Source organism: Hemibagrus wyckioides, linkage group LG15 (assembly GCF_019097595.1).
Source record: "Hemibagrus wyckioides isolate EC202008001 linkage group LG15, SWU_Hwy_1.0, whole genome shotgun sequence".
NCBI lineage: Eukaryota > Metazoa > Chordata > Actinopteri > Siluriformes > Bagridae > Hemibagrus > Hemibagrus wyckioides.
Window position 1 is genome coordinate 2011033 of NC_080724.1, and position 14762 is coordinate 2025794.

The 14762-nt window shown below is 38.9% G+C and overlaps 1 protein-coding gene across 1 annotated transcript; it reads right to left on the bottom strand.

The window, feature by feature from the left end:
• Positions 1 to 465: 465 nt before the first annotated feature.
• On the bottom strand, positions 466 to 6624 carry LOC131366359 (acidic mammalian chitinase-like). The gene is made up of 10 exons (XM_058410770.1): positions 6495 to 6624; positions 6373 to 6399; positions 6074 to 6278; positions 5936 to 5992; positions 5691 to 5856; positions 3782 to 3906; positions 3294 to 3417; positions 3025 to 3207; positions 2825 to 2941; positions 466 to 2685 (listed from the first exon to the last, which is right to left on the bottom strand). Exons 1-10 carry the CDS (start codon positions 6517 to 6519, stop codon positions 2542 to 2544), a joined length of 1173 nt encoding a protein of 390 aa, XP_058266753.1. The 5' UTR covers positions 6520 to 6624; the 3' UTR covers positions 466 to 2541.
• Positions 6625 to 14762: the final 8138 nt, after the last annotated feature.

A 14762-nucleotide genomic window follows, 5' to 3' on the forward strand; every position in this document is an offset into this window, starting at 1 on the left:
TCGTTAGTGGATTATTATTCTCGAACTTTCTGGCTTTGGCGTAAACATCACAAGGGCATAGGCTAGCACATCGTACCATATCACGGTGTTGGCTCCACTGAGACCGAGAAAACATGTTGACGAAGTTCAGAATCCTTGGGCTTAAGGGCGAGAACACCATAACAGTCTTATTTGACCCGACTCTGACTCAAGTGTTTATTTTAGGAAAATTTTAGAAAAATTAAAAATAAAACTACCTTTATATGTACAGGTGTTATATTACATTTTATCATCTTATGCAAATAAAAAGTAGCTTACTGTAGCAAGTGGAAAGTTGGTAAAGCTCCTTGTGGCATAAGTAAGAACAAAACAATAGGCACCGAGACGGGAGGGGGTTTGGAGAAGATGTTACTGAAGCGCCAGCAAAATATTATTGCAGTGGCAGATATTAATGTAAACATAGGGACACAACACACCGAGTAAGTGTAATGGAAAAGCACAGACTTTAATAGAGAGGATTTAGGAATTTAAATTAAATTAAAATGAAAGTAAACTGACTACTCCTAGCCTAAATAAATAAATAAACCAAACTAAACTGCACTCAGAGCTATTTTACCCCTTTTACTTTACCATATTAGCAGTATTACTCAGATAACCTGATGTAAAATAAGGATAACGTTCGCTCCTTAAATAGTGGCAAAAAAGTGATAATAAAATTGGTGGTAAAGTCCTCAGAATTCTAAGTAAATGCCAGCCAGTCGCCATGAACTACACAGGAACAACAATCAAATACATGGAACATGTGGGTGAATGTTGAATTAAAGGTGTAATGGATATAATGAAACAAATGTGGTTTTGGGCTAAATAAGGTTTTAATAGAAGTTTAGACAGATCAACAACCAATATGTGTCAATATTAAAACTTTTGACCCATATGAAGGCCACAGAAAGGTGGGGCTGTTTTTCGGGGGGAAAAATTAGTGAAAGTCAAAACAATCCATAGAAAAGTAGAGCCCAGCAAGGTTAGGCAACTGGGCTAGAAGGTATATACACTGGGGGATTTGTGAAGGGGGGGTACTTGACTGCATCGATTCATGAATCTGTGTATTTGAGTGCCAGTTTCGGTTATAGTTTTTATATAACCGTATAAAACCGGTTGCTTTTTCTCATCCAAGCCTGGAGGAGTTCTTTATTTCTTTGTTTTCCTGCCATTTCTAATTTGAGCTACAAGACTATTGGATTATACTGGTAATTGGAAAAGGCTCTAGGACCACCCTGAAGTGTCCACCTGGAGGGAGGCTCTGGGTTCCGACAGGGTCTTTCTTTCTTTCTTTCTTTCTTTCTTTCTTTCTTTCTTTCTTTCTTTCTTTCTTTCTTTCTTTCTTTCTTTCTTTCTTATTTATTCATTTAGAACTATGGCATCAAAAATCGATATTTATGTAATCATTATCAAAAACAAAAATTATCACCAAAAACATTGCTCTGTTTACTCCGCTTTTTATGGATATCTGTAATGACATTTGACTCTAATCAAGGGAAGCTAATCCATGGATCATTTAAGTATTTAAAAATATAATTAATTAATTAACTGGACTTTACCAGTGGTGGGCCGTGTATTTCACACCTAGGCCTTCACTGGCCTTCACCAAATCGATTTCTTCTCCTCTGTCAGCCATTGTGAGTTAAAATATATATATTTTATTTAGTTTGTGTGGTTCGCTGCCTCTGACTACTCCAAATATCCAATCAAAGGACGGGAAATTGCTGACGTAATCGTATGCCTGCTAGATGGCCCCAGTGACGCCAACTCGAAATCTGATTGGTTAACGGAACAATTTCATTGCCACTTATTTTAAGCTCCGGGCGCCTGCACTATTGATTCTGAAGGCCTTAAGGCAGATTTTCACCCTGGCGACACATGATGTCATCCACTGTCTGAAATATGATTGGATAAATACTCTTATCATAAATATACACTACTGGAAGCAGCGCAACCAAGAGAAAAGCTATGAAATGTAGAGAATAGACTATTGGGAATAATTTAATACACATTCATGGAAAAATATATTAAATATATTAAAATGCAAGTCAGTGATTCAGATCACTGCTGTTTAGGCCAGCAGAGAAGGCCTTGCTGACCCTGACGGTCCACCACTGGACTTTACAGGAGTGTACATAGTTCATGAAGCTTTCTGGGTAGATTACAGCTCTGTGATTTCTTATCATGAATATTGTTAAATCTGGAATGATATAATTGACAATAAAGGACATAAAATCTTTAAAATTAACATAGCACTTTTCAACCCTAACAGAAAAAATATCATAAATATCATAATTCATTCTGGTTAGAAAAGATTGATGATAGTAAGGTTATTAAGCACTTTAAAATAATATATTTAATATTTAGTTAAAGAAAGAGAAATCGAACATGGATATAATAAAATAATAACTTTATCCAGGTCAATTTGAGGAAGGTGAAGAGGAACGGATAAGTATATAAAGTCAGAGAGATTCATATTACGAGTAACATATCAATAACGGATGAAGGCACCTTATCCTTCATTTATGCAGCATTGTTGTTCAGCAGATTCTTGAGCTCTCCAATGAGAGGGTAGCTTCCCAGTCCACAGAACTGTCCAGTAAAATCATCCAGATCAAGAGACCACACAAAGGCCCCTCCAAAATTATTATCTTTGAGATAGGTGATCTAAAACAGAAAAGCAGCAGTAGGTTCACTCTATACATAAATGAGATAGCTGATGTTTCTTTATTATATGCTCTGCATCCATTTTCCCCACACATACAGCAGGAAATTAACTGTTGACCTCTCTCTTGAGATTCCTTACCTTCGTGTTAAAGCTCTCCTTGTTGTCAAATCCAACCCACTGACCTCCTATCGTAGCATAGGGCACTTTTTGATCCTGGATCCACTGTGTGCTGGTTCCTTGAAGGAAGCTGCAGACCTGATGGGAAATAACCATTTACTGATAGTTCAGGTATCTTGTAGAACATCACAATGAAGTCATGCAGTAAGATGTGTACAAACCTCATAATAAGACCAGAAGCCGGCCTCCCTGGTGTAGGTGCCAGCAGCAGCAGGGCCACTTGTTGGAGCTCCCAGGCCACTCGCTGTAGACGACAACTGGAAAGTTCTGCCGTATGTAGCAAACCCCATCCTCAACTTCTCCACTGGAGCTCCCTGATTCGTCCAGTATGTCATCGAATAATTCTACACAATCAGAAACAACAATGATGTAGAGCATCTCTGATTGACAAATTCAGCCATAAATGAAACTGTAGAAAGTTTGTCTTTACAGTATTAAGGGTGATTTGGGCTCCTGTTTCCTGAGACCACTGATACAGGGGACTGTTGTGGCCAGTGACGCTCTCCCAAGTCCCATGAAAGTCATAGGTCATCACGTTAATGAAGTCCAGGTACCTGTGTAAAAAATAACCAGTTCATTGTCATTGTACATCTTTAAATCAATTAAGTAATTAACATGAGTGCAAAAATATGAAGTGAAAAGAATTTTTTTTAAAATTCTACTTCTGGAAATAAGCAACTACAAAATTATCTGCCACTACAAAAATATTTCAAGCTTTAAGATAGAATAAATATGTGAAAACAGGCTAAATGTGCAAATATAACATGCATCATACCTAATCATTTAAAATATCAAACCTATTTAGGATGAACTTTCACCTGATAATTTTTTACAGGTACTATAATCTATTTTTTGATACTGTTAGTGCTAAATTTAACACAACCTGATTTTTCCCCCCAATTATCCAACATAACCTACTGGGAAATCAGAGGAATATCATATGCGGCATCTATAACTGATTTTCCGGCAGCCACCGCAGCTGAGATTAAAAGCCGAGGACGTCCTGAATTACTTCTCTCAGACTCGTAGGCCTGTCGAAGCTCCTACAGGATAGAAAACACAGTACCATTATTAGAGAGCAAGCTAGAATAAAATCAGTTGGTAAGCTGTAATCTTGGCAATTGTACACAATTGTCATGAAACAACCCATAATTTCGGTGAGTAAAACAAATGGGGAATGTGTTTCATAACATTCCCAACACAAGGGCATTTTTTAGACAGCTGAAGATGAAAAATATGACAAATATAGAAAGAGTATTTTTCCAAAGAAGTGTGGAATAAAATTGAGATGTGCTAAATTGGTAAACTCTTAACCAAACTACTCAATGCCATATAACAAATAGAAGGTGCTAATAACAAAATTTTAGTTAAGGGATGTGAACATACAGTATGGGTAACCAGGTTATTAGTTGTTGTTTTTATATTTTTCCTCCTTAAAAGTTTATTTTTTTCTCTTGGATTTTTAGTGCTTGCTCTATCGAGCTGATGATCTTGCTTTTATTGTTTTCATTACAAAAACCTGGAGGCTTGTGTAGACATTTTATATCCACTGAAACTGACATTCACAAGATGTTTAAGAATTTCTGCAAACGTTCTTCTAGCAAGCTGAAACAGGCGTGAAGCAAAAAAAAAAAAATGCATCAGAATGCAAATAGCAGGTGATGTGGTGGGGATTTTCTTGTATCTGCTTGTAAAATCTCCGTCTCTAGCCATTCATTTTCATTGCCAGAAGGCATATGTTTTAGTCCTGCTTCCTGATTCATCAGTCTATACACCAACATGCTATTGAAGTAGCAGTTTTTCTAGCATTTTAGATGACGTTAAAGCACAGTGAAATTCTTTTATTCACATATTCCAGCTTGTTAGGAAGTTGGGGTCAACCCTGTAACAGAGAGGGTGAAGGGCCTTGCTCATGGGCACAAATGTGGCAACTTGCTTATGTTTCTGGTCAGTAACCCATAGCCTTATCCATTGAGCGATCACTGCCCTATGAATTTATTAATCTAGCCTATTGTGAGATCTAAACAGTAAGAAAACAATCATCTCTCACCACGACACCTGATAAGACATGGGATAGATTATGCAGCAAGTGAAATTTTAGATCTCAAATGTGAGGTTGATGTATTGGAAGCAGGAAAAATGGCCATGCATAAGGATCTTTGACCAGGTCCATGTTATAATGGCTAGACAACCGGGTCAGAACAGGTCTTGTGAGGTGTTCCCAGTATTCACTGGTTAAAACCTACCAAAAGTGGTCCAGAAAAGGACAACTGGTGAAAAGGCAACAGGTCCATTGATGTCCAATGTACACTGATGCATGTGGGGAGTGAACGCTAGCCCATCTGCTCTGATCCCGCAGATAATGGCCTGGTCTACTACTGTAGATGACATTTTCTTTTGAGGTGGCACCCAGATACACTACGGGATCAAGGCAAGCCAGCAGAGGTAAAGTGTTGTTCTGGGCAATGTTCTACTGGGAAACCTTGGCTGATATTCTTTAATGGCAGTGATTTCACTGCCATAAGAGCATAATTCACCCAGGTCTTAATCAGATTGAACACCTGTGGGATGTCCTCGACAAGCAAGTTTGATTTATGGAGGCCCCACCTCAAAATTTACAAGACTTTTAAGGATCTGCTGCTAACATCTTGGTGACAGATACCACAGCACACCTTCAAAAGTCTGTAAAGTTGTTACTGTTGTACTGGTGAGACCTACACAACATTAGTCAGATTGTTCTCTTACCCTTATAACAGGGAGTGGTGTATTATGGGCCACAGTAGCACTATATTACATAATATCCAGGATAAAGATGAATTGTACACACCTTGCAGAGCAGAGTGAATCTTGCCTTGTCTTTTGAAGGACTGCCGCGAGCTCCAGGATACTCCCAGTCCAGGTCCAGGCCATCAAATCCATACTTTCTAAGAAAGGTGATGGAGGACTGGATGAAAGTGCGCCTGTTTCCTTGGTTGGACACCATGTTAGAGAATCTGGACACAAAGAATGCAGTTCTGTCCTTTTTTTGCTTTGAAAAATATTTTAGAGCAGAAACATGGAAAAGACACTTACTGAGACGAGCCAAAGTTCCATCCTCCAACTGCCAAAAGTGTCTTCAAGTTCGGATTGCTGTTAAATGAATTAAGATTACAGAACCGTTTTTAACCTAGAGTGTGAAATCTACGCATAAAGAAAGAAAGAAAATCTCACATTTGCTTCAGACTATTGAAAGACTGGTAGAGAGTCTCGTCGTTCGAATCGTAGGTAGCGAGCTGGTTTGCGGAGTTAATGATGGAGAATGCGTAGATCAGATGTGTGCAGAGGAAGGGATCGATATTGTCAGGCACAAACTTCACTGGCTCGGGTCTGTACTGGGACCAGTTGGTGAAGTAGCATATGAGCTGATAGGCTGAACCTACATTTTGAAACAAAATGCATCAGTTTATTTGATCTGAATTGAAAGAGAGTAAAATTACTTCATAAAAAAATTATGCGTAGAGGAAGCTCACCAAAATGAATAAGTAAAAGGCAAACGCCTGAAAGGTGAAATAAAAAAGTTAAAGTGCAGTGTTAAAACAAACGGCATATAAATGTCAGTAACCGAAGATGAATTGAATAACATGATGGTTACCTGTGAGAAGAATGAGTCTCGTCATCGTGGCTGCAGGTCTGCACTGGCTGCTGTTCAGATGGAAGCGTTTTACTGCAGCATTGTACTCGGACTTGTGAGTGGTAACCAATCAGCACTTTCCTATTTGCATAATCTGTTTGCATAGTAGGAACATTTCAAATGAGCTAAATGTCTGGCGGTATTCGGCTTTTATTTGTTGATTTTTATTCAATAGTTTGCGGTTCATTAATTGTTGAGTCAACAAAGCTGCCCGGATTCTGTCTGGATTTTCTCTTTCTATGTTTCTGCCTACAAAAGTGTGTGTAATGTCTAGCAGCTAAATGATACGAAGACATTACATTACAGTACAAAATGTCCTTTTGCTTTGTACTGCAGGAGAAACTAAACATTATTAGAGGTAGAATGTAAATGAAAGGAATGTTGCTTGAAAAGTGAATTAAGAATATTTTATTATAGTCAATTTACTATCGGTTTTAATGGATTTATTTTTTACAAGAGGAATTTTACAACTCTGTATATGTGTGTGTGTGGGGGGGGGGGGTGGGTAGGTGGATGGCTTGTCTGAGTGTGTGTGTGTGTGTGTGTACATTCAATACTATATGCTGTTATGTACATTAAAACAGGTTTGACAGACCATAAATCAGGATAGACAGACCATACTGAAATTACAGACTCCATTGTTGAAAGAAAAGTGAGAGTGGTGAATTTAATCCTGCTCTCTTACGGCCTCTTTGTGATCCATTAAGGCTTCCCATGGGAAGGAATAAGCTGAAAATTTGACCAAACTGTTAAACAGTTGCTGGACAGATCGTAAAGTATGGTAAGCAAACCACAGTGGCTCTCCTCAAAAGAACTCCACTCCACTTACTTTCACCATTTACTCAACCTTATGATAAAAGACCCAGACAGTCCAGTGCCTTAGCTTAGCTCACAGCTTGTCTTCAAAAAACTAGCATCTCTTTAAGTGTCTAGATAACTAAATTAACATGACGCCAACTCTATGGATGGCATTCAAGAAGAAAACCAATACTAAAAACCATCTGAGGACAATCAGAGAGTCTGTAAATATGAGGTTGCATGAGTTCAGCAGGTGTAGGGGAGATTATCTTTATTGATTATTGATGATTGAATGATGGTGTTACACAAAAATGCTAAATAAATAGTTGAAGAGATGCTTGGCGGAAAAGGAATATTTACAACGAGACAATGATCGTAAACACAATGCAAAACAGACCCAGGAGCTGTAAAAACCCTCACATGCCCAAGGATGTCACCTGATCTCAATCCCAGAGAACACCTTTGGGCAATTCTAGAGAAGGTAGAGAAGCTTATTCCTACGAGGAAAGAGGAACTGAAAAGAGAAATCCTTTGTGAAGAATGCCGGTACATCTTTCCACACTAGACTTGTGTCATCCATGCCAACATGTACAAAATATTAGCAAATAAACGTTCATTAAAATTCATTTACAGTAATCATTTTGTTCTTTAAAAAAATCTGCACTGCACCAAAAAAAAAGAAGTTCATCTTTAAAACAAATTTACACCTACGCTTCTACAATACATGGGATTAATGAACTTTGTACGACGCAAAATGAAATTCTATTTCAGTAGTAAAGATAATAGATGGGACCAAAACTATGTACACCCATGTCTTGTGATAGCCACATTAAAGCAGTGGCTGTTCCCGAAACCTTGGGTCATAGAGGTCATTGTATTGTTCTGCTTGGAGTATCATGCCTTTTGTTTGCAGCAGAGCTGGAATTACATATAGGTACTCCTGTATGTGCATACATAAGGTGGAGAATATGATCTTATCTCATTTTGCCTAAAGGTATTGACAGGACAGATGCGATATTTACTGTCCCGATGCAATATTTACAGCAGACATACCATATTGTACAGGAGGGAAGAAAAACTGCATTCTGTCCCAATTATTTGGCCGAGGAAGATTACAGAAATATACCCTGGACATTATGGTATGGTCACATAAAGTAAATGCTGTTTTTATGCATTTAAATGACCTTCCTTTACGTTACTTTAATGTCAATATAGATGCACACACTGATAGGTGATGACAATACCAGGACTTATTGTTGTGAGTATTGAGCTTCTGTTATCCTTTACATCATACACACAAACCTGAGGTTTTGCATGTCTGACTTCTTCATGTAAATGCAGGCCTTTGTATATGCAAATCATAAAGATCAGTAACTTATCCACATCCATTCCAAAATCTTGACATGCAAGCCTTTTTAAAAATAAATAAATATTAAATAAATCAACAATATAAACATATGCACACTTTTATGCTTTATGCTTAATTTCATTCATAAACATGAACAAGCTGACTGATCCAAGCTCTACTGGAGAAGCCCACACAACATCTACATACACATAGACATGTCTATGGCAAACAGAGCCTTGGATATTGCCTTGGGTAGTGTAGAGTGGATTCAACTATTTATCTAAATATACAGTCCCCACTGAAAATATTGGAACAAGAAGGATAAACAGTGAAGATGTGTGGAACTGACATCAAAATGAGGTGATAGACCTGAATATTCTACAGTTTAGTGTTTTTTATAAAACATTAAATATATCAATCATAATTAAATGCTAATAGAAACAGTTAACGATGCGTCCTGGTGGTCCAGGGGTAGGATCCCGTGCTCTCCTTTCCGTGGCCCAGGTCTGATTCCTGGGCAGGGCTTTAACCTAGAGGTCAGCATGGGCACCCTGACTGGTCTGTGGCTATGCGGCCCCATACACAACAAACTGTGATGCACTGTGTATTCTGACCCCTGACCCTGTCACCGGTTCACCACTGTTCCTTCCTTGGACCACTTTTGATAGATACTGACCACTGCAGACCGGGAACACCCCACAAGAGCTGTAGTTTTGCTCTGATCCAGTGGTCTAGCCATCACAATTTGGCTCAAAAAAAAATTCTGTGGATGTTGCTGCATTAAGATTTGCCTTTTTCAAGAAAGTTGTAGTTACAGCGATTATTTTTTCACTTGGTCATTATCCTATAAATCATTTAACACATTAAAATATTATTAGTAAACTTTGTCAAGTTGGTTAGAATGTCAAATCGTTGAATAGTAATTATAGAAATCAATGATTTCTCATTATATTCAGATCCGTACATAGTGTGATCCAAAACCCCGAGACCCCATCGAAAATCTAAAATGTTTAATTTTAATTCTAGAATTTTAGAATAAATAAAGATTAACTCACCCATCAGTTAACATGAAGATACCCCTATGTACCTATATACCAATATGGGGCACAAAATATTTCCATATTAATAGGATATTTAAAATACAATGAGATTACGTCTGTACTTGTAAATTGATAGAAACATGTAAATTGATAGAAATCAATAAGAGATTTGTTTCATTTATTGCTCCACTTTACCCCCAAACACATACTGCCACCAAATTACAGGTTTTCACATCATTCTGAACACACCGAATCCTTTAACTACCTGCATAACACATCTAGTGTGTGATGGCAATAAACAGAATAATGATGCTGTGATGATCTGACCTGCCAAAGCATAGAGAACCTTTGTTTGTCCTCTGGAGGACTGCCTCGGGCTCGAGGACTGCCTCGGGCTCCAGGATACTCCCAATCTAGCTCCAGTCCAGACTTTCTGAGAAAGCTAATAGAGGGCCAGATCAATGTGTTTCTATTTGCTCGTGTGGACACCATGGTAGAGAATCTAGACACAGAGCATGCAGTTTTCACTGCAGATATTTAACAATTTTACACCAGGACCATGAAAGAAGCTCTTACTGAGATATACCAAAGTTTCATCCTCCCACAGCCAAAAGTGTCTTCAAGGTTAGATTACTGTTAAATAAATCCATATCTAGGATTAGCAAATTATTTTTAACCCAGCTATCTATCTATCTATCTATCTATCTATCTATCTATCTATCTATCTATCTATCTATCTATCTATCTATCTATCTACAAGTACACTGATCAGCCATAACATTATGACCACTGAGAGGTGTAGTGAATAAGACTGATGATCTCCTCATCATGGACTCTCCCTTGGACCAATCATCTTTGTCCATTCAGATATGAACAACATGACCCGAGCACAACATGCCGATGAAGGTTCTATATTTAGGGCTTCTTCTCAGTATCAGTACCTTCCCAGAGGCTGTTGCAGCATACACTGATCAGGCATAACATTATGAGCAGTGACAGGTGAAGTGAATAAGACTGATGATCTCCTCATCATGGCACCTGTTAGTGGGTGGGATATATTAGGCAGCAAGTCAACATTTTGTCCTCAAGGTTGATGTGTTAGAAGCAGGAAAAATGGACAAGTGTAAAAGATTATCGTGTCCATTCTTTTGAAACTTGAAAAAAAATCTATCATTGCTAAACAATGACTTGCACTTCTTACATTTTTAGTTTTGCATTGACTCTGTAGGTTTTTTGTCAACAGTATTTATTATTCAAGAGCTCATGCTTGTTACACATACAATGGCTTTGTTCCGCTGCAGAACATTTAAAAAAGAAGTGAACATTTTGGATTGTTGGTTGGTAAAAAGCCAGATAAAACAGTTTTCACAGTGTGTTCCTTTTGTGGATTTAACCATTCAACCATAACCTTGTGACAACAGAAACTCTGTAGTGATGTGTACACATCGTGTTTGTTTGTTAGACTATATTGCCAAAAATATTCGCTCACCTGCCTTGACTCGCATATGAACTTAAGTGACATCCCATTCCTAGTCCACAGGGTTCAATATGACGTCGGTCCACCCTTTGCAGCTATAACAGCTTCAACTCCTCTGGGAAGGCTGTCCACAAGGTTTAGGAGTGTGTTTATGGGAATTTTTGACCATTCTTCCAGAAGCGCATTTGTGAGGTCACACACTGATGTTGGACGAGGCCTGGCTCTCAGTCTCCGCTCTAATTCATCCCAAAGGTGTTCTATCAGGTTGAGGTCAGGACTCTGTGCAGGCCAGTCAAGTTCATCCACACCAGACTCTGTCATCCATGTCTTTATGGACCTTGCTTTGTGCACTGGTGCACAGTCATGTTGGAAGAGGAAGGGGCCAGCTCCAAACTGTTCCCACAAAGTTGGGAGCATGGAATTGTCCAAAATGTCTTGGTATGCTGAAGCATTCAGAGTTCCTTTCACTGGAACTAAGGGGCCAAGCCCAGCTCCTGAAAAACAACCCCACACCATAATCCCCCCTCCACCAAACTTTACACTTGGCACAATGCAGTCAGACAAGTACCGTTCTCCTGGCAACCGCCAAACCCAGACTCGTCCATCAGATTGCCAGATGGAGAAGCGCGATTCGTCACTCCAGAGAACGCGTCTCCACTGCTCTAGAGTCCAGTGGCGGCGTGCTTTACACCACTGCATCCGACGCTTTGCATTGCACTTGGTGATGTATGGCTTGGATGCAGCTGCTCGGCCATGGAAACCCATTCCATGAAGCTCTCTGCGCACTGTTCTTGAGCTCATCTGAAGGCCACATGAAGTTTGGAGGTCTGTAGCGATTGACTCTGCAGAAAGTTGGCGACCTCTTCGCACTATGCGCCTCAGCATCCGCTGACCCCGCTCCGTCAGTTTACGTGGCCTACCACTTCGTGGCTGAGTTGCTGTCGTTCCCAAACACTTCCACGTTCTTATAATACAGCTGACAGTTGACTGTGGAATATTTAGGAGAGAGGAAATTTCACGACTGGATTTGTTGCACAGGTGGCATCCTATCACAGTTCCACGCTGGAATTCACTGAGCTCCTGAGAGCGACCCATTCTTTCACAAATGTTTGTAAAAACAGTCTGCATGCCTAGGTGCTTGATTTTATACACCTGTGGCCATGGAAGTGATTGGAACACCTGATTCTGATTATTTGGATGGGTGAGCGAATACTTTTGGCAATATAGTGTGTATATATATATATGTATAATAAATCAGTGAGGAGATCTACAGCACCAGATGCGTACAACGAGCCAGAAATATGATAAAGACTCTTCTCACCCTTCTTGCCCTCCGGAAGATGCTATCAGTCCCAAAAAACACGTACCACCTTACTCCTAAATATTTTCCACACAACTGCCATTATAGTAATATACTCCAGCTGATGGAGACAATAATCACAGCATAAACTCTTATCTTGCCAATAGTTTTATATTCTTTAATTCTTCTCTTTTATTTATTTTAATATATTTATTGTACATAAATGTACATATATACATATCTGCTCACTTTGCACTCACCCTGTTTTGCACATTTTGTGCACAGTTGCTATTGTACAATGACCAGGCATAACATTATGACCACCTGCCTAATATTGGGTTGGTGCTGCCAAAACAGCCCTGACCCGTCCTGCACTGTGTATTCTGACCCCTTTCTATCAGAACCAGCATTAACTTCTTCAGCAATTTGAGCAACAGTAGCTCGTCTGTTGGATCAGATCACACGGGCCAGCCTTCTCTCCCCACGTGCATCAATGAGCCTTGACCGCCCATGACCCTGTCGCCGGTTCACCACTGTTCTTTCCTTGGACCTCTTTTGATAGATACTGACCACTGCAGACCGGGAACACCCCACAAGAGCTGCAGTTTTGGAGATGCTCTGATCCAGTGGTCTAGCCATCACAATTTGGTCCTTCATCAAACTCAAAGCTCAAATCCTTACACTTGTCCATTTTTCCTGCTTCTAACATCAACTTTGAGGACAAAATGTTGACTTGCTGTCTAATATATCCCACCCACTAACAGGGGCCATGATGAGGAGATCATCCTGTCTCTCAGAATGTTATGGCTGTTCGGTGTATATCTGTTAACAATTGTATTTTGTACTGTCTGTTTACATCTTCATTTGCATCTATTCACACTTACTTTTTGTATCATCTGTTCACATTGTATGCATGTGTAAATGTAAATGTAAATGTAAATGTGCACCTTTTAAATGAGAGAGCTTTCAAAGATTTCAATGTACAACGACAATAAAGTATTCTATTCTATTCTATTCTAAAGCAGAGCTTTAATTTTTGAGGTTACCTTGAAGCTGCTTCCTTCGGTTATAATTATAATGCTGTAAAGTTGTTTGAAGCTTTATAGTTGTGTTGACAGAGTTTGATGTGTGTGTGTGTGTGTGTGTGTGTGTGTGTGTAGGTATGTTTCTTTCATGCGTGTAATAGAGAGAGAGAGAGAGATATTGGTTGTTGATACCTCTGGTAGCTCTCACAGTTTTAAGAAATACACTACATGCATCATATTTATTGATATTTATTTGTAATGTTCACATCATTTTGTTCAGTTCCTGGACAAATGGCAATTTCCGGTTCTATAGCCCCAGTATACCAGTTATTGGGGTGCTTTTGGATTAAGCTTGGTTCACCACAAAGCAGTTAGATACTCTGGTCTTTGATGCTTCACTGGAAATCCTCCACACCACCTACTATATTTCAGTGGCTTAAAGATACTATGTCATTCTTAAAATTATGAAACGGTAGAAAAAATGACCGGTAGATACTTTAACTCTCTGTAATGTCTAGTCCCTGGTGCAGGATATTTTCCTTATCATTCGTGGCTCCACACACTACTGTGTGGACTGTATTATTGCTGATGAAAGACATTTTTTTTTAATTCTTTCACTTTATAAATAGTTTTTGCCACTGTCCACATTTTTTGTATTTCTGACCATGAGACCATCCTTTCTGGTTCACTGAGTGATGCTAGTGCTCAAGGGGCTAAATTCAGAGGTGGACAGTAACAAAGTACATTTACTTGAGTACTGTACTTGAGTACACTTTTTAAGTATCTGTACTTTACTTGAGTATTATTTTTTCTGGAAACTTGTAACTTTAACTTGACTACATTTGAAAGACAAATATTGTACTTTTTACTCTACGACATTTCTGTCAAGGTCATGGACTAGAAAGTAGTTACGTTAATCAGAGGATGAATTTGTTTTCACTCCTGTAGCGTCACGTGTCGTGAAGTTCTTTTTGAACTCTGATCAATTGGTGGCAAAATGGACGAAGACAGATCATCGACGAATCCATGGCCATACTTAGACAGTATGTTCCAGTTTTTAGAAAAGAGTAAAGATTCTTTTCGTTTTAAATGTTTGCTTTGTTTACAGAAAACAAACCACATCGCAGCCTACAAAAACTCTCCGTCCAACCTGCAGAAGCATATTGAGTTATGTATACTTTTAATTTCTGGTAAAAGCTTGAAATGGATATTGCCTGTGCCATGAAGCATGTATGGTAACT